Source organism: Agelaius tricolor, unplaced genomic scaffold (assembly GCF_023055355.1).
Source record: "Agelaius tricolor isolate 1412-34295 unplaced genomic scaffold, bAgeTri1.0.p SCAF_65, whole genome shotgun sequence".
Lineage (NCBI taxonomy): Eukaryota > Metazoa > Chordata > Aves > Passeriformes > Icteridae > Agelaius > Agelaius tricolor.
This window is the reverse complement of record NW_027269325.1, coordinates 581,346-606,015: the sequence shown is the minus strand read 5'-3', so window position 1 is coordinate 606,015 and position 24,670 is coordinate 581,346. Positions and strand designations below refer to the sequence as shown.

Here is a 24,670-nt window from a genome sequence, read left to right as displayed (position 1 = left end):
AACTCAAAAGTTTCTTGAAGTTTTAATGGGTCCCACTGAGGGACAGGACTGAGAAAGTGTCCCCAGGCCCCAGGCAGAGCAGAGAACTGGAGGCACTGATGGCAGGTGGGGACAAAGAGAAGCCAAGTCTTGGAGCCCTGGGGCACAGCAGGGTCTGTGCCACCAAGGGCTGTGAGGAGACACCTTGTCCTGAGCCCCTGGGGCCTCCTGGCACAGCCCCAGCCAGGCTGGGCACTGCCAGCCCCTTGTCCTGCCCTCAGCATCCCCCCCTAGCCCACATCCCAGTGGCCTCAAGGATCTGCTGGAAGGAGTCCCAGGGGAGCCTTGCTCAGGATTGGCCCTGGGGGCTCCTGAATGCTCCCTGCAGGGACTGCAGGTTTTTCAAAGGACTTTGGGTTTTGCTTTTGCCTTGGAGTCTCTGAGAGGTTTGTGCAATCATGGCCCCAATTATCTGCTTTAAGGAGTCCCTTGAGGGCTTTGTACTGACACTCAGTGGGGCTCATTAATACTTTGAGATACTCAAGATTTTTAAGGTACTTTGTGTGGAGGCCGGAGAACTGGCCAAGGAAAAGCCTGCTGTACTCCCCTGGAGGACCAACCCCTAAGCCATAACCTCTGGTTAGGGAGAGGAAAAAGATCACCCCCAAAATCCTTTGTTGCTTTATGTTGATCCCTTGCAATCCATTGGTCCTTCCCCTTTGCTCTGCCCTGTGCCCTGATCCCATTCACTCTAGTGTTCTGTCCTGCCCTTCCAGATCCCAATAAAAACCCCTGCTTTCCCTGCCTGAGTGGCTTTTTGTCCCTGGACCCTTTTGAGGATGAAGCTCAGGAAAGGTTCTCCTTGGAACCCCACACCAAGACCCCATCTCTCCTCCTGCGTCACTGGGATCACAGAAGAGCTGAAATCCCTCGGCATGAGCACAGACATTGCCTGTGCCCCGAGGTGTCTTCTTCAAGAAGTTTCTTCGGGAAGGTTGCAGCGCTCTGAGCACCACCTGCCACAACCTGTGGCGCCCAGCGTGCGGCCTCTGCAAAGAGATCCCTGAAGAAGTGTCTCCTGTAGCCTCCCACTGCAGGACAAAAGTCGCTGTTGGCGCAGCCGCTTTCCCCAGGAGAAGCCCTCACCTTTTAGTGGGGGCTGTCCGAAGGGCGACCGGGACCCTCCGAAGACTGAAGAGGCCGAAGAGCTCCCGGAGTAGCGGAGGCCAATTGAGGGGCTGAGCACCTGCCCAGCAGATTTTCATTGACCCGATGGGCAATGGCCCAAAGAGCAACTGTAAGTTATATATATATATATATATATGAGGGTCTTCTGCTTTTTCATTTTCCTTTTTCTGCTGGGTGTGGGAACAAAGTCTGAGGATGGGCAACAACCTTAGTCACCCTAAGCTGAGTCCTCCTCAAAGACACGTCTATTCCAAGGTTGTGGGTGCCCTTGTTGATTGGAGAATTTGTTTTTCTAAGGAAAATTGGAAAGCTTTTGTTCATTTTCTTTCCAAATACTTTGTGAATGTTATGAGGGAATTGGTTTTATTGCTTGAGTTTTGGATGTGGTTGGGATCAAGTTATTTGTTTTACAAATGGAGGGAAATTTTAAAGTGGGGAAGTTTTATCCTCTTTTCCATTTATCCTTATTTTCATTTTATTTTGTGATTCAGTTAAACAATCAGGGGAAAATTCAGGAAAAGGTTTTGATCCCCAGTTCAAAACCACTTCCCCTTCTTCCTGTCCCCATGTACCCAAAACCCTTCCTCACCTGAGGGGCAGTGGGCTGGCAGTCGTTGTCACTTGGCCCAGGGTTGCTATCGATCCCCTGACGCCTCCCGATCCCCTCTCTCCCTTTGCCTGGACAGCAAAGCATCTGCTGCCCTGGACCTTCCCCTCATCCTCCCTCCTGTGCCCCTTTACCCACTTCCCCCTCCTGTTGATTCCCCACAAAACAGTGCCAGCAACGTATCCAGCCCCACCATTTTCTTGCCTCCATTTCCAAGTTTTCCTGCCCTTACACCCCAAAGTGGCCACCCCCCCACCTCTCCTCCTCCCTTTTCTGTGCCCTCCATTGCACTCGTCTCCCCCCTTCCCCCATGTTGATGGGTGTAACCTCACTGGGACCCCCCATTGGTCAGGAATCCCCTCCCCATCGTGGACCCCATTGCAGTTGTGTGTAAACAGGGGAGAAGGACAACATCACCCAGCTCCTGGGACCCCATCCCCTGCAGGGACACCTCCTCAGCAGAATGTCGCCGGGTTGTCCAGAGCCGTGCCCCTGCCCCAGGTGGGGATGGCGAGCTGGCGGGTGCCCTGCTGCTGCACAGACCTGCAGGGACAGCCCCTGCCAGTGCCCGTCACCAGCGGAGCACACTGCCCCTGGAGCAGGCAGGTTGGAGCTGGGAGACATCCTGCCCCGTTTGGGATTTCAGGAGGCAGCACCCACTCGGGGTCACAGGCCCATGGACATGAACAATGGTGAAGGAAAGATCTAATGTTAAAAACATCATCCAGGCAATGCTCTTTTGACAAGTTCCGCCCTGAGTTTTCCTTAAGAAGATCTGAAACGTTCAATGTCACCAGCAAAAGCTCCTGCAATGGCTGCAGGCCAGCAGAGCAGGGCTGTCAGCTGTGAAACAAGTGCTGCCACAAGCAGCAGCTCCCCCAGGGCAGCAAATCAAGAGCTGGGAAGGAGCTGATCTGAAGGCCAAACCTCCTTAGCTCCTTCTGAAAGAGCAGGAACAGTTCCTCATTCCAGTGAGGTGGAATGCTGGGCACCACAGCTCCAGGTGAGGACTGGACACAAGTTTGCTCCCACTGAGTGCTGTGATGGGTTCTGCAGGAGCTCTGGGCTCCTGTGCTTGCCAGGCACAATGAGCAGAGAAGGAGCCAAGTGCACTGATGTGGGAAATGGATTTGTAGAAAGTTTTTAGGGCCTAATAGAAGGCCCACACAGTATGAATCTGTTTATAAACCTTGAGACAAGAAATGCTAACTTAAAAATGCCATGGACTAGGACAGATATTGTTGAGAGAGGAATGGAGCTGGAAGAAAGTTTCAAAAGATGGCCTTGCAAATAAGACTTTGGAAAAATAGAGCTAGGAAAGATGCATTGTAGAGGGACCCACAAGGGGTAGTTTGAAATAATTGGCTTTAAGGCATCTACAACATGGTGTGGCAAAAAGCTGATAGACCAAGAAACACTTATAATGTACTGTAATTAGGAAATAGTCAGCTTCTGATTGAATTATAACATCTGTATTGTCTCACCCTTCTCATGAGACTGAAAATGAAATAAAAGTTTTTAAAACACCTCTCAGTGTCCCCATCTCTAGGTCAAGGAAAGAGTATTATCCAACACACTGACACACCTTTGCCTCGAGCACAACCCAGCCTGGACCAAACACACTGAAAGGTTTCCCCTTTGGGCCATGACTCGAAACGTCAGGTCTGCTGTTTGACAACTCAGGTTAGTTTGGTGTCAAGGAGTTTCCCTCAGAAATACTGGGTTTGTCTTCCTCTGTGCCTTCCCCTCAGCAGCCTTGGGGATGCTCCTGTGTGAAGCCATCTGTCTCACACACAGTTTGAGACAACTTAAAACAGGATATTGTGCAATAAGTCATCTCCTCTAAAGTGTTCCAACAATCCCTTTCCAGCAATAGGAAATTGGTACTAATAGATGAAAGTGGAAAAACCCCAGCAGTTTATTAACAAACAGAATCTCCCCATGACACGCGTTCCAAGAAGGCGCCGGGTTCTCTCTCGGGAAGAACAGGAGCTGTCACGGAGCAGTTCCAGCAGCTGATGGAAGCTCGGTGGCTCGTGCGGCGTCGACTTTCTCCCATGGCAGAGCTCCATGGAACGGTCAGGGCAGGGGAAGCAGCTGGGCTGGAGCCCCTCGCTGTCTTTTCTCCCCGGCGTGGCTCAGCTCACAGACTCTTGGGTTGGGAGCGGGGCCGCTCCGCTTCTGCCGGCACCATGTCCCTGGGCTTGGACAAACAGTTTTCTGCCAGGAGAGCCCTGCACACTGCTCCACAGATCTCCCAGAAAGGCCCAAACCAACTCCAAACACTCTGTCTGCAGCAGCTTTTCACAAAGGGCTGCAGAAATCCAGGACAGCTGCAAGTGAGTGTCGCAAGGCTCTTGTCTTGTTCCTGACAGCAGAATTCTTGATGATCTGATGCAATTTTATTCAAATGTAACAAGAGAGCTGAGATATTTTGTTAAAATATTTCATGAGGAGTAACAAGCCTTGGGAGCATGAGGTACAGGACTGACGTGCGAAAGCATGAGCATATCCTCCAAAGTAGCCAGTTTAATTGTCCATTTTATTACTCTTGTATTTACTCCACACTAATATGGAAAACCAAGCTTTTCTTGGAGGCAAAACAGGCATGGGATACACTACAGTCCCTCGCAGGCTCACCAGGGCTGGCAGTGACAAAGCAGGCAGTCTGCTTCATTGTGAACCACTACAGAGCTACATCCCAATCTGGTTTAAGTAGCGTGGTATTATTAAGAGCTCCTTTTCTGCATGAGATACAAAAAGGAGATCCCAAATGATCTTCATGCAAGCATGCAGTCAAGAACTGGTCCTGCTATGCTAATGAAGCGTTTGCTTTGGCAATTACTCTTCCCATTCATCTTTGGATGCAGACACTTCAGGTTCTCCCCTACACCCCTGCAAGGCTGGCAGTCGCTGGTTCCCATTTCCTGTTCTTCCCTAGAGATGGTGGAGTGGCTGCTTTGAAACAAAAAGCCCTGAGATCTGGACAGCTTGAAGGAGCATGAAATGCTAATTCAGTGCTCATATTGGTAATACCCAGGTCTGCACTGCCCAGTGCTCTGAAGCAGCAGCAGCAGCAGGACCATGCATCATTCCTGCTGGTGGATGTTCATGTTTCTGTGTGCAAGAGCAATGGCTTTGAGGAGGGACAAAAATGCCCCTCTTCAAACAGTGGGTGTGCAAGGAGATGTGAAGTTTCACAGCCTTTTCTAGGATATTTCAGAAAGATCTAAGAGAATATTGTGTCATGGAGTAGGTCCCTAATTTTCTCTCCAGAGTAATCCCCAAAGGGCACATTCACTCTGCTGCTGATGGCAACCCCATAAGCTCATGGACCCGTTTTCCCTGCAACATGCCACCCTGCCTGGGCTTTACTAGGCCAGGACTAGACCCAGAGCTCAGAAAACACATGCAGCCAGGTGACACTGTGTGACATCAGAAGCTGGCAACCATGAGGACTTTGCTGTCAAAAGGTTACAGTTTGCACTGGGCCCAGAAGTGTTTTTCCCTAAGGCAAAAGCAAATTGAAATGTGAAGTTTAAAAGCTTCCAATGATTATGAAAGGAAACTGCAGAATAATTTCTGGGAGGGCAGCATTGTCAATGACCATGCAGCCCACCAAGAGCTGGAGCTGAATCCAGAATTGCTTCTTCCAGCTGTGCAGGAATTCATTACACTGGCAAGCACTGGTCCGTGGGAACAAATGATCCCCAGGCTCTGGGCTGAATGGCACCCAGGCTGCAGTACAGATTGGAGGAACCCTTGGCACTTGTTATTGGCCTCCCAGGGCACTCATCCTTCTGCAAACAAGATGCAAACAACACAGCTGGACTGCTGTCCTGGGTAAATATACACACAGGTGACTCTGCCAAAGCCATGCATCATTTCCCAGGGAAAGACATGACCTCTTCTTACCTATGGAATTGTGATTGAAGACACCTGTGAGCCAGATCTGTGGGAGATTGCAAAGGAGCAAAGCTTTGGCATTTGGGCACACTTCTCTTGGTTTCTTTGCTCAGGCCTTTGGTGAGCCCAGAACACACCTAGGTAGAAAACCTTTGACTAGACAGGATCTTTTGGATCCATTGTCCCCCAAACAGGTCAACAGGAGACCCTGTTGTAATGCCAAGTAACAAAGAGCAGCACAAATGACACAAAGAAAACATGGCCAAAGAGGAAGAGGAGAGGCCCAAAGAGGAAAGGATGTGGTGAGACACTGGCACATTGAGTGAGCTGCACTCCCATAATCTCTAGGCTAGCAGGTCCTGGTCTCACATTCTCCTTTTGGTTTATTTAAATTTAATTTATTTATTTATTTACTTTTTTTTCATCATCAAAATAAAATATATACAATTAAAAATATGTCATCAAATTTTAAAGACAGAATCAAACCACATTAATTCAAAACTACATCTAAAGATCAGAACATATGTACAGCTTTAACTACGAAGCCTAAGGCATCCATCCTGTTCTACAAACACTCTTCATACAGGTGGCAGCTTCTTCCTGAGCTTGGAGGAAAGAGAGCTCTTCTGGATGGGAGGCGAGGACTTTGTGGGTGAGGGAACATTAGAAGTGTCCTGAGAAAACTTCTCGGTAAGACTGTAACCAGCCAGATCTGCAAAATGGAGACACAATGTTTAACAGAGGCCACCATGCAAACCTAAAGCAGCTGAAGCTCCATATTTCATGGGACACATTTCCTGCAAACTTCTAAACAGCTGCACAGGGAAACATGCTCCTGCTGGCAGACACTTGAGGCAGGCCAGGGCAAAACCCTGAGCCACTTGCCCAGAGCTAGCACAGGCACAGCCTGGCCTCTGGGCTGCCCTGGGACAGCAGGGAGCCCAGAGCCCTGTGCTCTCCAGGAATGGCTCAGCTGCACATGCACCCTCCTGCTCCTCTGCCTGCCCCACAGCTCAGCAGCCCTAAAGCTCCAGGGGCACTGGCAGCAGCACAGCTCCTTGCAGGGGCACATGCAGGGCACAGCTGTTCCCTGGCAATGTGCACAGCCTCTCTGCGCTGCCACAAGACCCTTCCTCCCAACAGAGACTGGCCCAGCTCCCCCCTCACCTCTGTGTGAGGCTGAGCCATGGTTCCCTTCACCTTGTCCTCCATCTGGAGCTGCTTCAGGTCCCCCATGCCATGACCAGGAAGGGCAATGGAGAGAGCGGGGGCAGATGCAAACCCTTCCTTTGGAATTTGTCATTTTTGGCACAGCTAAAAAGGCAAATCCAGAGGTGTCCAACTCAGCGCTTCCTCAGCTTTCTGGAGAACATCTCGCCCTCACCAGCCCAGCATTTTGGAGAGGTTTTCCTGCACGTGTGTAGGCTTGCTGGCAGCACATTTCTTCAGCTGGGTGCCCATCACCTTGTAGAGGGCAGAGGCGAGCTTGGTGGCCACGGTGCGGACATTGGCGCTCCGCACGGGCAGCGCCTTGTTCTCCAGGAAGGACCAGAGCACGGGCAGGGCGTCGCGCTGGACGACTGCAGGGCTCCTGGCATGGACCCACTGCACAAGCACTGCCGGGACAGAGACACAGCTCCTTAGCCACAACCTCAATGCAAACAAGGATCTACCTCTGCTTTTGCTTCTGGCAAGCCTCTCTGGCCAAGGTCAGCAAAACAGCACACAGAGCCCCTTGATCCAGAAACGGGCAAAGCAGCTGATCATCCTGGAAACAGAACCACCAACCCCTCAGGACTAATTGCTCCAACCAGAGCCTTGTCCCTGTGGCAGACTTTACTAAATTATTTCACCTTTACTAAATTATTTCACAATCTCTTTCTGCATGAACAATGAATGAAATGTCCAACTGCCTTTTATTTCCATTAAGAACTTTTCTAACCCCACCCTGAAGATTTGGAACTGCACCACAGAGAGGAAATGGAGAGATTTCTAATAAAAGGGATGATTCCACTTTTGTACCTTTGATGTCAAGTGCCAAATGTCTAATCTGGCTCTTCCCTTGGCTCAGTGGCACACAGCAAAGGGCAGGATTAGAACACACCTCAAAACTCCAGCCCACCAGAGATGGCTGCTGCCTGACAGCTGGATGAGAAACATCAGGGACCAGCTGGTGTCTTTGGCAGAATGCTTTTGGGGCTTCCTACAAAGAGCTGTTTCAAACCTCAGGGTGTCTTAGAGAATTACCCAGACCCCATTGCCCTGGCATTTGGGCATCTCCACATTTTAATGCCACTTCCCCTCCCAATGTTAATGGCATTTTTTCTTATGATGTCCACTGGAATAGGGGCATAGAGAGAGAAAAATGCTACACAGGGGACTGAAATGTAGCCAAAACACGAGTGTTTTCTCATATTGTCTCTGAAATCTCTCTGCCCGTTTTCTGAACTGAACTGTATCAAACACAGACAAAAAGTTACTACCAACAGGCTTCTTGCAAGGCAGATTTGGCTGAGAGATCAAAACCTGAAATGCTCTGGAGACCATTCTTATTTTCTGATCAGACAAAATGTTATCTGGCAGCCATTTAATATTCTGTGGTGGAAGAGACTTCATTTTCTCAATGCTGTTAATCCACCAGCAGTCATCAACATTGAAAGAGCTCCTGCAAGTACCCAAAACCAATTCTGCTAAGCAGGAAAGGGTTATGGTACCCATTTTAAAGTGGGAGTTCATTTGAGTTTAAATGCAATTAAAGACATTGGTGACTACTAAACGTGAGGAACAGCTGTCTGTTCCTACTAAATCTCAGAGAGAACATCTGCTCTTTCTAAAGTACTCCTAATTTATGGTTAATTCCTTTATTTGAAAAAGAGAACAAAAGAACTGCTAAACTAAATTCCCTATTGCTGGAGATCTACTTTATTCAAATGCTCTTTAAAGGGCCTTTGACATTCCCAATTGCTGAACATGCCCTTTTGAGATTCCTAATGAAGACACAAAGTGTATTAAGCCTTGCATTCAAAGATGCTGGCATCATTAGCAGTGGATTTAGCCCCAGGTAAAGCAAGGCTATCAATCATCTTTTCTACTATATATTGAGATTATCCTTTTTCCATTCCTTGGCTGTTGCTGACATAGCAAGCTCCTCTGAGGAATCAATTATCAGATGCATTTGTAGCATTTTGGACAGCGCTGGCACAGGCAGACACTGTTTGCACACCCTGAAAGGCTCAGTCCAAGGCCACTTGGACAGCACAGGCAGGGAGCCTCAGCCCTCTGCTTCTGTCCCTGTGCCCCAGAGGCTGCCTTGCACTAAACCCGTGCCTCTGATGCCTCTGTTGAGTTTTGACCTAAGCTGTGACCCCCAGGCTCTGCACGGTTCAGCCTCAAAACTTTCCAAGAGAAAAACAAGAATTCCGTGAGGACAAAACAAACTGATGCCCTGAAAGAGCATTTGCTACCATTTCCCCTCAAAGATCACAGATGTCCCTGAGCTTCCCAGAGAGGAGCCAGCTGGGGTATTTGTAGCCCCTCCCTTTGCTGGAGGTGGTTCTGAGATGCCCCAGTGAGAGCTCAGCCCCAAGGCCGAGCGCTGCCCCCATCTCAGATGCTGCCCAGCTCTGCAGCAGCCAGGGCAAAACTGCCAAATCCACCTGCCTGGGCTATTGGGCAGCAGGGACAAGCTCAGCACCTCCTGATGTGGAGGAGCTGCTCTGCTGTCTGTTCACAGGCATTCCCTGTCAATACTCCCTGGGCAGAGCTCTTGGCTTAGAAGGGGAGGCCATACCTGTGATACGCTCGGTGACATCCAGCAGAGCTTGGCCACTCAGGTGATTCCATTGGTAGCTGAACTCTTTCAGCAGTGACACTTGATCTACAAGGGAAACACATGGTTCTGCTCACTTTTCTCAGGTCATAGGAGAAAGCACAGTGGGGAGGCAAAGGGCAGGGCCAACCCCATTTTATAAAATCAAGTACATTTCTGCTGGGTTTTGAATCCTTTTCTTCATTCCTTCCAGCCTCCTTGGCAGGGTTTTAAATTCCAAAAGAAAAGCTCTCCTTTCACATTTGTAAATGCAAACTTGTCTGCAGTAGCAGGAGCTGTGTTAAAACATTTCACGTCAGGGACCTCAAGACTTCAGTCACATGGAAGCAGTGAAAAGGTTTTGCATCCCAGAGCAAAAAGGAAGAAGCCCATACTTGGGTCACAGAAAGGCACTGAGTCAGGCAGTTCCTGAGTTCACAGAGCAACTGGGGAGGAGAAAGTGGAAACTCCCCTTGAAGACCTGCCTCTTCAACACTCCTTTTTCCAGGCATATTTCCCCAGTGCAGCATTCTCAGAGCTGACATAAATCTGTGTGGCAGAGGAATTTAGAGCAGCCCTTGCCTATGTAGTTAATTGCTGTGGCCATCTTGCTCCATGCAAAACAACATGTGGAACAAGGCATCATTGACAGCTGGGTTTATACCCATTTGTTCCAAAGAAATGAACTTGGTGAATCATCAGTTCCCCTTTGAAAATAGAAGACAAAGAAGAAAAGTGGAAAATAGGCAGCTGATGCCTCTAATGTAGAGCCTTGCAGGTGGCTGCTCTGCAGAAGCTCTGATGGGTCAGTGTCCCTTCATGCCAACAGCAAAGCTGTTCATTTGGGAAGTCAGACGGGGCCCAAGAAAACTCCAAACCCCCTTTGCCTCTGAGCTGCAGCAAAGCTGTAGCCCAGGACTTGCTCTTCAGACAAGCAGCACAGAGCCAAGGGCTCCTGGGACTGTTGGGAAATGCTGATCACATTCCAGCCTGTTGGGGATGGTGCATAAGGACTGCAGCTGCACAGCTTCTGGTGGGTGTCAGCTGCAGTGTTCCACAGACAAGAGCAGCTGTCAAGGCACTCAGCGCTCTCGTGTGCAGGAGAGACAGAGACGAAGTTGAGGAGAGTCCCTGCCAGGGCTCAGCCTTACCCAAAGGAGCAATGGATTCTTCCAGTGCTTTCACAGCTGCCCCACGAACCCTGGCATCCTTTGAATTCAGGTTCTTTGTTATTCCTTCCACCAAACCAATGATCACCGGGTTCAGGGCATCTTTCAGGGCTCCTGTGATTTCAGCCAGCACGTCCAGCGCCCTCTGCTTCACTTTCTTGTGGCTGTCAGATATTCTCAGGACAAAATAATCAAAAATCTGTGAAGAGAACAAGCAACGTGAAAGCTGGATTCAAATGTCCTTGTTTGAAGAGTGGCTGTAGCAGTCAGCAATGTCAAAGATGAAAGTGATCCTTTCTCTCAGGCCAACACTCGCTTGCACAATTGCACTGTTTTCCTGTGGGCCACTCACTGGAATGGTGGCACAACCTCATGCTGGTTGAAAGATTTTTCTTCTGTTTTTAGGAGGTTTGGCTGGGGACACAATAGTTCCTATGGCATTTCTCTCCATCTCTAAATCATTAAATCAATTCCATTTATTAATGCTAAAGAGTACCTTTGCTCTGAATGGAAGCAGATGTTTACAATGCCCGGTTTTCTATACAGTTGCCTCAAGTACTGAGGGCAGTTATGATTTTGCCAAAACTATGGCTGGAGGAGATAGAAGTTTTCTTTTGTTTGTCTCAGAGCCTGTGTCTGGAGAAGAGCAGGGCTCTGATCAACTCTTCCAGCATCCAGACCATTTCTCTAAGTAACACGTGGACTTCTGAAATGTCATGTGCTGTACAGCTCTCATTAGAGCAGGCTCAGTCCCTTGACAGCCTCATTGTCAGGCACCTTTTCCTGGAAAAAGGGAAAAAGCAGCTACTGGGAGGAGACGGCAGAGATGAGTCCTTCGCTGTTTTCCTCCTTTTCCAAAGAGTAAAAAAGACTCCCAAGATGGGTGAGCACTGTCTTTACCAAGAGGAATAGGAACAAGGATGGAAATGAGAAGCCAGAGCTGGTCCTGTGTAAGACAAGATGGAGTATATAGAAGTATTCTTTAAAAAAAAAACAACTGGGTTTAAATCAACCAAGCCTGATACTTCTCTTCCCTATGCAAATCCATTTTTGGTCTAGAGAGCAATTGCCATGCCTTCAGGGGCTGGATTCCCTTCACTTCACCCAACTGGGAGTAGGAGAGAGCAGCAGTTACACCAGCAGAAAATTCTGCCATCATCTGATGAACAGCATCAATAGGCACCTGCCAGACAAATACAGCTGGACTGAAATAACTTGTCCTGAAGCCTGGACCTGAATTACATTTGTCTGGGTAAGAGGGACCAGCATGTCCCAAACAGCCAGGACAGAGTGCCAAGACACACTGAATTAACTTTGCTGCTACAGGCTTAGGAAAGGAGCTAAAGGAAAGGAGCAGTGAAGATACCCTACATACTTGGACAATGTTAGTGGAGATGAGCTGGGGGTTTGTTCTGCACAGGTCTTGGAGGAGTTCCACTCCTTCCATCCTTGTCTGAAACCCCTTGGCTTCCAGGAGATGGTAAAGCTTCTGGAGCAGCTCCGTTTCTTCCACAGCTGGAGGTGACATGACCTGGGCTTTTGCACGGTGTAGGAGGTGCCCATCAGAGAGAGATTTCACCCTGGAAAATAAAACCAAATGAGGACCTGGTGGTGATCATTATCATAGCATGGCATCCCTGTCGAGGAAATAATTAGCATTGCCTCCATGATTCCAGAAGGCTGAGGCTGATCAATCACTTTATTATACTGTACTATACTATACTATACTATACTATACTATACTATACTATACTATACTATACTATACTATACTATACTATACTATACTATACTGTACTGAAACTCATCACCCTTACAGACAGTCAGATACAGACAGACCAGATTAGTCAATTGAATCCAATTGACTAATTAAGTGGCCAATTAAGAAACTACCCTTTGGTAAACAAATATCCATAACACATTCCACATGTTCACCACAAGAGGTGCAGCAAGTGCAGATAAGAATTGTTTCTCATTCTTTTCTCTGATCTTCTCACAGCCTTCCCCAGGACAATGCCTGGGAAAGTTGTGCCTGCTCCTCTCTGTGGAGAGAGCTGCAGCCACAGACAATACCTTCAATTAATTGTGAGCAAAACATCTTGAGCAGCTTTCCCAATTATGTGATTTCAAGCTGGAAAATCATGAGGCTCTGAAGAACAACGTGGGCCTCATGACAATCATTATGGCAGACAATCTGCAAGTGACATTCTCAGCACTGCTCACTCAGGAAAACCAAGGATGAGATGCATCTGATCTATCTTCAGATGGCTGCCAGGGCACACAGGTCACATTGCTTTGTGGAGAAAGAGAGACACTACTTCCAAGTTTAAATGCCTCCTCATATGGGACGTGTGTGTCTTACAATAAGGAAACTCATCACTCTGGAGAAGTGTCTCTACAACCAGGCATGACAATCTGGAAAAGTAGCTCAGATGCATCTGAACAAATAAACAGGGCCATATTTGAAGGATTCAGAAAATCAGTAACAGAGATAAAAACAGAAGCCTGACATGCCAGAACTACACTCACATTTCATTTGCTTCCCTAGAGACTAGATGCACAGCTTAACTTGTTCCCACTGGGAACAATTCTCCTGATCAACCTGTCTCTTCCATGAGCACAGGAAGATGCTAGCTGTGCTACTGAGGCATGTGGTCACTTTCCTGCCACTGCTGAGCAGGACAGGGCTAAATAAATCCCCTCTGCTATCAGAGGAGAACAGGTACAAGTAGCTCTGCCAGTGGCATGAAGAGACAGCAAGGAGCAAATTCCTGTCTTAAATGCTGATTGCAGCACAGGGAGAAATAAACCAAACATGCTGTCCATCAAGCAAGTTACATGAAGGACAGGAATATCAAGACAAAAAGTCCACATTCAGACACCTGTTGACTGAAGTTGTTCAGAAATTGCCTTGCTCCTTACTACTCAAACTTGGTACTGTTTGAGGGGAAGAAAACCATGATTCAGCCAGGCCAAAGCCCATGGATGAGAACTGCATCTTTGTGGAATGGCATCTTGCATCCAGACTGAGATTTCTCATCAAAACACCCATCTGAAAAAGACTCCACTCAGATGGAAAAAAAGCCCTGGTTGAATTTACTTGTCCCAAGTCAGGCAGCAGAAACTTGGCCCTCTCCCAGCCTCCACAACACTGCCCTTGCCACTGCACTGCATCGTCTGAGCTGCAACCAATGGGTGTCTTTTTGTCTCTCCATTTTTGTGGAAACCCCTCCAGAGAAGTTGTGTTCAGCACAATGCAGAAGTCGACATTTTTTATCCTAGAGCATTTGTAGGGAAAGGAAACAATCTGTGGCACTGGTCATGTCTTCCAGGAAGATTTTCCTGAGGAAGAGACATGTAAAGCTTGTCATGTGCTTTGTCTCATCTGACAAAAGTGCTCAGTACCGTTTGCTAGAAGACAATGTGGCCTGGGGCTTCTTTGAGCCACCGTTCCTCTCCTTCACCGGCTCCTTGACAGATGGGCCTTCAGCCTTCTGGTTTGCCATGCCCTACAAAGACATAGAGAAACCCCATCCATCTTTAGAATATAAAACAGGAAATTCCCTGTTGAAAACACAAGTTAGAACCAGGATCACTGCTACCAAGGCCTAGGGAAACATTTCCTAACTTACAGATGGAAACAGAGCAGAGATTCAGTGATGCCAACTCTTTGTTTTCAACAGCCCAAGGCAGGTTATGGGTGCTACCAGACTGAGCAGCAGTCTAAAATCCCAAATTCCTTAGTCTTGAGCATAAATGGGAATAATGCAAACTGGCAGGCAACGAGTGTTTGTGAAGGAAGCAGCAGAACAAACTGGACTCTTTGGGGGTTGGCCCATTGTGTTGGAAGTTGATTTGGTTCAACACTCACTCTCCCTGTGCCTGCTCAAAGGCTGGCTCCCTTCTGTAATGTCGATAAAAAAAATAAAATCCCCCCCATCACACAAACAAAGGATTTTCCACTGGATGCTGCTGAATTCACCAAGCTTCTTCCAGCTCCACAGGGCTTGACAGCAGGGCAGCATTCCCAAAGACAGACAGTCATTGTAGTAACTAGGATTGACTTGGACATCTTTTGTAAATTTGGAAATTTTCTTGGTGCTACTACTTCCAGTGTCCTTTGCAAAGACTCTGTTATCTTCAGAAGCACAATTCTCACTTAATTGCTTTACAGGGGGCAGAGTAGGGAGAGCATGGTGGGGGTTACTCTTAAATGTAAACCCATTTTCTCCTCTTTCCCTTCCCTCTTTGTGACCGATATTGAAAATATTCAAAACCCCACTTTGTCCCTAATAATATCAGTTCCTTTGTGGCCTGCTGATGAACAGGCTGAGGATCAACAGCTCATTCCCAGGAGCAAAATGATTCAGCAGAAGAGGAAGGAGCTAAAGACAGATTGGGTATGTTTGATCTCATATTAGCAGTGGCAATACTTGCACAAAGGAGACATTTCTCCTGCCAAGCACTTACTTCCTTCTTAATTCTTGTCAGAATATCTTCCAGGTCACGGGGGGAAAGAGATTGTTCCAGAAGCAATTTAAATTGTTGATGAGTGAGCAACATCTTCACCATCTTCTGTCCATAATGCCTCAAGGAAGGAAGGAAGGAAGGAAGTGAAAGAAAAGTGAACAAACACAGGAAGAGTGTTAACAGAAGAGGCTGATACCTTAAACTCATCAGGTGTAATCCCTGCATGAGAAGGCATTACCTACTCAGCAAAGAGGGAGATTTACCTCACTTGACACTGCACAGTGCTGTCAGCTGAACACAAGAGGCAGGAGGAGAATGTGGGGCAACAGAAAAATACCATTTCACTCTGAAACTGGGGGTGTGCTTCTGTGCATCAAAGGATCCCAGGGAACAAGCAAAACACATCTGCTTTGTTGTCAGAGCCTATTAGCAGTGTCTTGCTGCCATTGCACAATACTTTGCCTTTCTTTAACTGGCAGGGAAGCCAGGACAAAACACCTCATGCATCCTCTTGATTATTCTATACTATGTGTATGCACAGGGGCAGCTAGTTGCTCTGGTGTTCTTGGCAGCTATTCATGGGAATTTCATCACCAAAGGAAGGAGATTTTGGTCGTTTGGGTTGATTTTGCCACTAGGAAACCACAGTTTTCTTCAAGAAGAAATGTGGAGCTCACTGAGCCACAGATAACAGATTCTAGAAATCTGCAGAACAACTTTAGAAAGACTGAATATGTTGGCTAAAGACCCCTGAAATATTTCTAGGAAAGTCTGAAGTTAATGAGAAATGGATGTTTGGGATCCTTCAGTGATGAACATTAGCCAACTCTTTGGCTTTGTGTTGTGCACCTAAGGCCAAACAAGACTGTTGGACTGGCTGATCTGAGCTCTTTTGATCTCAGTAAAGAATCCTTCAAGCCACAGGAAAAAGTTGGCAATGCTCCTTTTTGCTGGCCAACCTCAGGTTTCCCAGTACAGCCATTTGCCCAGGCAGCCCAGAGCAGTGGTCACAGCACCAAGGCTGACGGAGCTCAAGAAGTGTTTGGACAATGCTCTCAAGCACATGGAGTGACTCTTGGGGTCACTGCACATGGCCAGGGGATGGACTCCATGACCCTGATGGGTCCCTTCCAACTCAGCATATTCCATGATTCTACGACCCTTATTCACACCGTGAGGTAACTTCATATTCCCTTTAGTTTCCACTCTTGTGTGGTTTCACCTTTATAGCCAGACACAAAAGGGTTTTCCTGTTTTAGGAGGTGAAATGAAGATCATTACCTTGTGTCCTTGTGACAGTCCTGAGCAAGCTTCCCTGCCACGTGTGCCAGCCTCTCAGCCCAGGCTGTGCCTGCGAGCTTGGTGACTCCAATTGTCTGCATCAGGGACAGGAGGAGTTGGGCCGCACACTGCCGCACCGGGGCGGGGCAGCTGCTGGGGAGGAGAGAGCAAACCCTGGGCCACAGGGACCAGGAGCAGCAGCAGCACAGGCCTTGGCCAGAGCCTGCTCCCTGCCCTTGCTGGGGGAAGGAGCCTGGGCTCTCCCTGCACCTTCAGACACCTGCAGAAGGTTCTGTCCTCAGGTAAACACAAAGTTAGCATTGTACACAAGGCCTGCCTGCATGGAAGAGGGAAGAATTCAGTCTCCCTGCACTGTCTGATACTCAATTTCTTTCACAGTATTTACTTGGAGAAAGATTCAAGAAATAGATGACATGTGAATAATTTAGAGATTAAGGACAATTGATGCTGACCATCAGAGGGCACCCAGTACACAGAGCTGCAGCAGGATTGAGGCTCTTTCCACCCCTTTATCCCCAAATCTGCAGAACTTTGGAAAACAACAAATGCAGGGAAAACACATTGTGGGCCATGAAGTTGCAGAATATCCAGCAATGCAGCCTGTTTTTTCTGTGGGGCTTGGCAACGGATCCATCTGAATGTTTTACCCTATTCCAAAGCTGAGGAAAGGGTGGCAGGCAGTTTAGCCAGGTTGTCCTGTTCTAGAGAGTGTCTCTTGGGAACTATCAGGCCCAGCACCAACATTTAAGGCAGCATTTGCTTCAGCTGTCCCATGGCAGTCAGCCTGTGAAGGTGCCTGTAAAGTGATTCATCATCTCAAGGCTAACATGAAACATCAGTTTGAATAGAAAGTAGAGCTCCAAGGCCCGGACAGTCATACAAGGCTCCTTTGGCAGGAGCTGCCCCTGCTGTGCAGGCTGGGCCACACCCAGCAGATTGTCCCCCATGTGCTCCACGCCCCAGCAAGGACCCTCCTCATTTCTCAAGTTAATGGCATCATGAGGAGCCATGGTTTTCCCAGGGCCTCTGTGGTTAGAGTTGTGAAATACCAAACACTGCTCACAGCTGCAATTGCAATTGTCCCTCTTCCCACAAAAGCACAAGGCTCTATCCTTGGCCTTTGCAGGCACTTTCACTTCCCCACTGATCACCACATCTAGGAAAATCTGACAGGCTGGGAGAACTCCAGGAAGCAGCAGGAAGCTGGGTCAGAGGAGCTTTAGTTTGGATATCAGGAAAAAGGGTTTTTCACCCAGAGGGTGGTTGGGCACTGGAACAGGCTCCCCAGGGCAGTGGTCACAGCACCAAGCCTGACAGGGTTGAAGAAGCATTTGGACAACAATCTCAGGCACTTGGTGTGACCCTTGGGCTGTTCTGGGCAAGGCCAGGAGCTGGACTCAATGGTCCTGATGGGCCCCTTCCAACTCCCCATATTCTACAGTTCTGTGATTCTGAGAACTGATAGGCTGCAGGAGGGCAGAAATAGGTGACAAGAGGAAAGAAGTGAGGTTGGTCAGAGAATCAAGTCACTGAGTCCACAGAAGATGCAGGATGCAGGACCCTTCCCTCCCACCATTCCCATTCTCTGTCTCATCCCTTCTCCCTCCCACGCATACGAAGGTGAAGAACATCACTAAAAGAAGAAGAACCTACTTGACTCCCATGTCCATGAGAGCAGTCATTGCTCGTGCAGGAGTCACATTCTCCACCATGATCCCCAGGGTCTGACTGGCTGCTTTCCGAACAAATTCTGGGGAGTTGGACACCATCTGGAGAAGGACCCGAGCAACCTCATCCACCTCAGAGTCCATGTCCTTCTTCAAGGTCACAAAGAGCTCTCCCAGAGTGACAATGGCAGAGTAGGACACCTTGGAACGGAGGTTGGTCACCTGGGGAAATCATGAGGGGAAACAGAAGAATCACCTTGGAAAGAAAACCAGTTGCCTTCAACAGAAGTCCCAGGAAATGACAACACATCCCACTGTGTCCAGAGGAACATACAAGTACAGGGAGAGCAGGAGAGCACAAGCACAGAAAGGCACTTACTCTGGCACCAATTTCTGGCCTCAGACCTGCTCACTGCAGGCCTAAAATAAAAATTTCATTAAGTGTTCTACTTGACCCTTCTAAAAGGTCCACAGCTTTGATTTTAGGCCCTTTTACTGGAAAATTAAAGCAAGAGCTGCTTTCAAATCATAAAGGCACAAGTGATAAAGATAAAAGAGTCAGGTGCTCCTGTTCAAAAAAGCAACACCAGCAGTTGAAGCACTCAGCCAGGAAACAGAAAACACAGGCTCAGCTCTACAGACTCATTTGCACTGTTGAATTACAACTTGGGCAGAGATTGGGACTCTGGCAAATAACAGCATTAGTGTCTCAGTTTCTGCATTTGCACATTGCATTATAAAGGCACCACACTCAAAGATGAGTGTCAGATACCCGACCTGCCAGTAAATACAGCTGCATGTGCCCACAGATCCTGCAGATAGCTGAGAGACATTGGAAATCTCAGGTCTAAAACCAGAAATGAAGGCAGACCCTGAGCACACATGGAGATGAACAAGCTCATCCCTACTCTACTCACTGTGTATCAAGTATGGGGGACAATTCAGAGCAATGTTCTCACCTCACTGGTAAGTGCCAAGCAAACCTCACGAAGTCTACAAAGCAGGACCTCTGAATGGGACCCAGCCAGGTGTTGGATGCTGAAGAGTCCCTTCTCCTTCAGCTCCCTGAAAGGCAGAAGATTGATTTTTCTCTCCACCAAGGCAGCAGCCTCTGAAATGACCAGGCTGGCAGCTCAGTTGAACAATGGGAGGAGCTTTTCAAGGAGTATTTAATGAAATCGTGGAATGCGTTGCCCCAGGATGCTGTGGCTGTCAAAAGCATTCACAAACCCAAGAGGCAAAGAGAGGGGTTTCAGAGTGGCCATTTAAGAAGACAGCCTTTCTGAAATCTCTGGCACATGAGGCCCCTCTGTCACTGCTTCCTAGAAGCTGTGAGACCGGGCCATGCTGCTGTTTCTTGTCACCTCCCTGTACCTGTCCCTGAGACACAGTGCCACCGGGCTGTTATTGGGGCATTTTCCTTCTTTGTCAGCCCCAGCAGGCATTCAGCAGGGAGAGTCTGCACTGCCACTCTGGAGCTGAGTTTCCACTCTACAATCTCGGCCTCTCTGTCACCCCCTCCACTCCACCTCACACATTCCCCAAAAAAGCAGCAGGATGTCTGCTGGGACCGCCTCAGCCTGCAGGAAGGCCAAGTGGGTCCTGGCCTCTCCTGACCCACAGCACAGCTTTCTTTCATCCCAGCATGGAAATATAAAAACTGTATTATCACATCACACAGAGGGCCAGGAGCTTTTTATTTTGGCTGCAAGTGTCCACAGGCATTGGGGAAGAGGAGAAAAAGAGTGTTTTGCAGCAAGCAACCCGGCTACTCAGGCAGGATGGTAGGAAAAGTGTCTGGAAGCTGCTTTTTAGGACTTTGGTTGTTCTGCTGAAGCCTCTGACAGAGCTGATGGGCAGATCCCAGAGCTGTGGAGCGTTCCTGGGAAATTTGTCCTTGGATATGTCTACGAATGCTCTCCCAGCCATGAACTGCCATCTGTGTCCTGTCCATATGTCACTGCCTTGACTGTTGAGTGTCTGAGGTGCCTCTTGAGGCTGCTATGGACCTCCTTCACCAAGGAATGGATTGTGATACAACATCCCTTTCTGCTTATGTTTGGGCACTGACAGAGCCTGGAGCCCTCTGGCTGAGCTTGGGCTCTCGCCAAGCAAGATTGCAAATGAGAGCAGCTCATGGTCCTCAGCTCCTCCCTCCTGCTGTGACAGACAGACATGGCCATGGGGACAGAATGGAGCTGCCCCATCTGCCAGGTCACTAAGAAGGATGTGAATTTTTCTCTGCCCTGTCACCACCAGTTCTGCCTGGGCTGCATCCTGCAGTGGGCAAAGAGAAATCCAGCGTGCCCACTCTGCAGAAGAATGATAGAAGCTGTCAGGTTTTCTGAGTAGGATGAACAGGACTACATACAATTTGCCATCAGCTCCCCCAAACAATTGCTAGAGTCCAGCAGGGAGAGAGCCTGGCCACCTTGCTGAAAACAGCCCCCAAGACCCTGAGATGGCTGCTCCATCTTCCCCACGGGGAACACTGTCCCCAGCTGAGCAGGGGCCTGCAGGACCAGAGCCTGTGGATGGCCTCCTGCCCAAGGTGTGGGCCGAATTTTTCAAATAACAATGTCATCTACTGGACCAAAGGTGGCCCTGGCTGCACCAGAAGCTGGAGGGAATATGCCAGCACCAGAGATGGCTGGTTAAAGAATTCATAGAGCAGCATCCTGCACGCCCTCTGTGCCTATGGTCAAGTTGCCAAAATCTTGGTGCCAGTACTGCAGCTTGTCCTCTGTAGCAATCTGAATTGCTGCTAGCATAGTCCAGGGTAAAGAAGCAAAAAGGACCTTTGCATCATCTCCACAGATGTTTTATTCAGCTGTGCAGGGAGATGTTCAGGTCCCAGCACCCACGCACAGAGGGTCTCACTTTGTCTCCACAGGGGCCTGGGGGCTGACCCTGATCTCGGGGCAGTACAAAGATAAGGGGGCCAGTCAGGGAATAGGGAAGGTGTGGCTCAGGAACACAGGAGCAGACACAGGAACAGGGGAAGGAGCCAATGGGCTCTAACAGCTTTTTGAGGGAAGCTTCTCGTGTCTCCCTAGACCAGGGAATGCCCCCCCAGGGTCTCCACAATTCCCCGTGTTTTATATTATTAGGAAAGCTTCTCTGAAGGATCAACTGAATCAACACAAAATGACAAAAACAATCAAAAGCACTCATAAGACAATTGTTCAAAATGCAAACAATTCTGAGTTCCCAATGTGCCAACAGATTTCTTGGAGTGTCTTAGATCTGGCAGGAGGGATGCAGGGTTTTCTTAGCACAGTTTATCAGGAAACTGAGTCATACATACTGACCCTCTGGTCCATGGCCTCCTCACTGTCATTGTGCAGCAAGGAGGCCCAGAGGCTGCTGTGCTCTGGTCCTGTCAGGGATGAGAGCAGCGGCTCTGTGGCCAGCGCCAGCTCCAGCTCCAGCAGCTCACAAGAGGAGGCTCCTTCCAGAAGCTCTGTTGGCTGCAGTGTGGCAGACCAACAGAGCACACTGGAAGCCACCCCCCATTGCAGCCACCCCCCAGCTGCGCCCATCATCCCTGCAGAGCAGGACCTGCCCCAGAGGACCCGCGGCAGGAGCTCAGGACAGTGGCAGGTCCCTGTGCCCAGGGCAGAGTCACAGAACCTCTGCTCCTGGCTGGCACAGGGGCTGCTTACCCTGGTGTCCCACGGAGAGGAGGGACCCTGGGCCCCAAACTCTGCCCAGCCCTGCAAAAGGCCACCTTGCCAGCAGTGCTAGCAGTGCTAGCGAGGTTCCTGCAGCCATTCAGTCAAATAAGAGGAAACAAATGTCTCTTTATCTGACACAGTCTCTGCACACAGCTTTCTCCCCCTTCTCCTGGTGCCTTTCCCTGACTCCAGGAAGAGCTGCAGGAAATGCTGTGTGAGCCATAATAATGGAAGAGTTACTGATAAAAACACTGGGGTGATGCTTTCAGAGGAGTCATGAATGGAAGATTGACCAACCTTCCAGCCAATGGTATGCCAAAAGTTTCCATTCTTTAAATAATTGACTGCAATAAATTAGTAAAAGGAAAGATACGGAAACAAATTAAATCTCCCACAGCTGCTGGCTTTCCTCAGGCTCCATGGCCTATGTATTGCTAGACTTACTTCATTTAGGCAGAATATTAACTGCCCTGACTTGTTGGAGACTGACCACAAGGTCTCATCTGTGGTGAGCAGTCACTAAAATTAGCTCAGCAGAGGCATCTTCAGCTGTCCAAGTGTAGCAGAAATACATATTCTCTGCTTCATGACTGTGTGGCAACAGCTGCTGGTGTGGATTCGTCAGCGTTGCTTCATGGATTGCTCCTGGGAAGGAACTGTGTGCACAGGCACAGAATGATGGCTTCGATCTCCTCTAATTACTCCAATCGGATGATGGCCAGAACTTTTAGGCAAAAAGCATCATGACAGAATAATTTACAATATTCTCCAAACTACTCCTGTGGTTTTGATTTTCTTACTGATTAGGTTCAGTGTCTGGCCTCAAGAAATCAGTCCAGAAATAACAGGCAAACCTCAGCTTGCAAGTTAGAGTGCAAGTCTTTAATCTGCCATTTTTGCAGTATCTACAAACAACTTTTCAACATATTTGCAAAAAGAATCTCTTAGTTCTTGCTATACCTATCCAGAACCTGACTCTCTCCTTGTTTCATTTTGATTTGAGATCCAAGCATGATTTTTTTCTGGACAGGGAAGTAAGAACCAGCTGCAAGTACAGACTACAAGTGTGAATCTATACTGCAGGAACTGAGCTGTAGCTTGGAATTAAAGGCAAGAAGTGATGCCATGGTAAATGTGAACATTTAGTGCTGACACAGGAGCCTTCTGCAATGCTCCACCAACCCATGGTTCACCTTGCTACAAACTCTCTTTCTTATGTTACAAAGAGTGTTGAAGAGCTGACGATAAGTAAAAAAAAATAGCCAGAATGTTAATTTTTGTTATTATGGTGAACAATGACTATCTAATAATTCAGACCTCATAGAAGTGAGTATTCAGATTTCCACTTAGTACATGCTGGCAATTTTAATTTGAAATCAACAGGTTTACCCAAATCAAGTTATCCATAGGAATTAATTTGCTCTATGATCTAACTAAAAATGCCTCATTGTCTGATAAATTAGTAGAATTTTGCAAAGTCAACAGTCCACAGATTTTCATTTCTTGTTTAGTGGCTATTCTGCAGGAAAGCTTTTACAGACTAATCAGTTTGGATGTAATTAAATCTAGCCATTTTGGTATTAGACCAAAACCATATGACTGCACAGCCTTTTAAAGAATATTTTAAAATAAATTTTCAAATCAACAGTCTGAGTAGGACTCAGAATAAAAACTCTACCAAACTTCAACTCCATTGGAAGATTCCCTTGTCACCCTGTGAATCAACTCTGCATTCAGAAGATTAAAAGTCCCAATTATGGTGGTATTTTTTGGTATGGTTAGGAATTGGGGAAGGGTCTTCTTCCTTCTCAACTCCATGCTGCAGTGCCTTTGGGATGTGGCCTGCTGGCTGTTGTTTGTGCAGCCCTGGTATTTCTACATGAGGCAGAAAGTGCAATTGCATTTCCAGCCAAAAGCCCATGAGGAGTGGGGCAGCCGGAGCTGTGCCAGAGACAGGCCAGCAGCTGTGCCGCGAGAGGGTTTTGGTTCCTGCCCGGTGCAGCTGGTGCATCTCTTCCGTGACTGCCTCCCCTTCCCAGGTGCCCGGGGATAGCAGGTGCAGGGTTCTGCAAGGGCTATGGAACAGGGTGGGGATGTCTGCTGGCAACAGAGTGCAGCGGAGAGCAAACAGCCCAGGATGTTCCTGGAGTGTGTGACAGAGAACTTGTGACACAGCTGGTGACTGAGCCAGTGAGGGAAGGCACTGCTGGACCTGCTGTTGTGAAGAGAGAAGGGCTGGTGGGTGACAGGAGGGTTGGAGGCGGCCTTGGGCTCAGTGCTCACAAAATGCTTGTGTTTGATTCCCAGAGAAGGAAGGAGAGACGTTGGGGAAGTGTTTACCCGCAACAAATTGTGAATTTGTTAAGCTTTAACAGGCGGTGCTGAGTCATACCTTCCCTCACACCAGTGGTTAATGTGTGCAAGTGGATATCTTAGCCTTGAGAATAAAGACAGTGGGCCTACTGAGGAGGTAGCTGCAATGCATTCAAGGAGAAGAAGGCTCTTAACCATGGAAGGAGAATTTGAGGAATGGGATGTTCACCACATGACCAGCAGAGACCTTCAAGAGACCCCTACTCTAAATGTCAGTAATTTTGGGGAAGTGATTTAAACATGTCAAATACTTTGTGAGAATGTTTAGCCTGTGAGTTTGAGCAAAGTAATGAATAAAAGTAATGAAAGGAATGTCTTAGTTCCATGGATACACACACGTGGGTGTGCATGTTTCAGGGAAGTGATTCCCCACGCACCCAGCACTGAAATAAAGTAATGCCTCTTTTCTCACACTGAGCTGGCAGTGTGGATCGGGCCCTGCTCGGTAACTTTCATTTTGGTCATTTCTATTGAAGCATAAAGAATGGTTGAAATGAGATCTTTTCCAGCTGTTTCCATCTTGT

The 24,670-nt window shown here is 48.2% G+C and overlaps 1 protein-coding gene across 1 annotated transcript in view; it reads right to left on the bottom strand.

Moving 5' to 3' along the window:
- LOC139605362 (zinc finger protein 551-like) overlaps positions 1-6,916 on the bottom strand; it is a 484,882-nt gene extending 477,966 nt beyond the window's left edge. The window contains 1 exon segment of the mRNA XM_071456700.1: positions 6,848-6,916. Within this exon segment, the coding sequence (XP_071312801.1) occupies positions 6,848-6,916 (69 nt within the window).
- Positions 6,917-24,670: the final 17,754 nt, after the last annotated feature.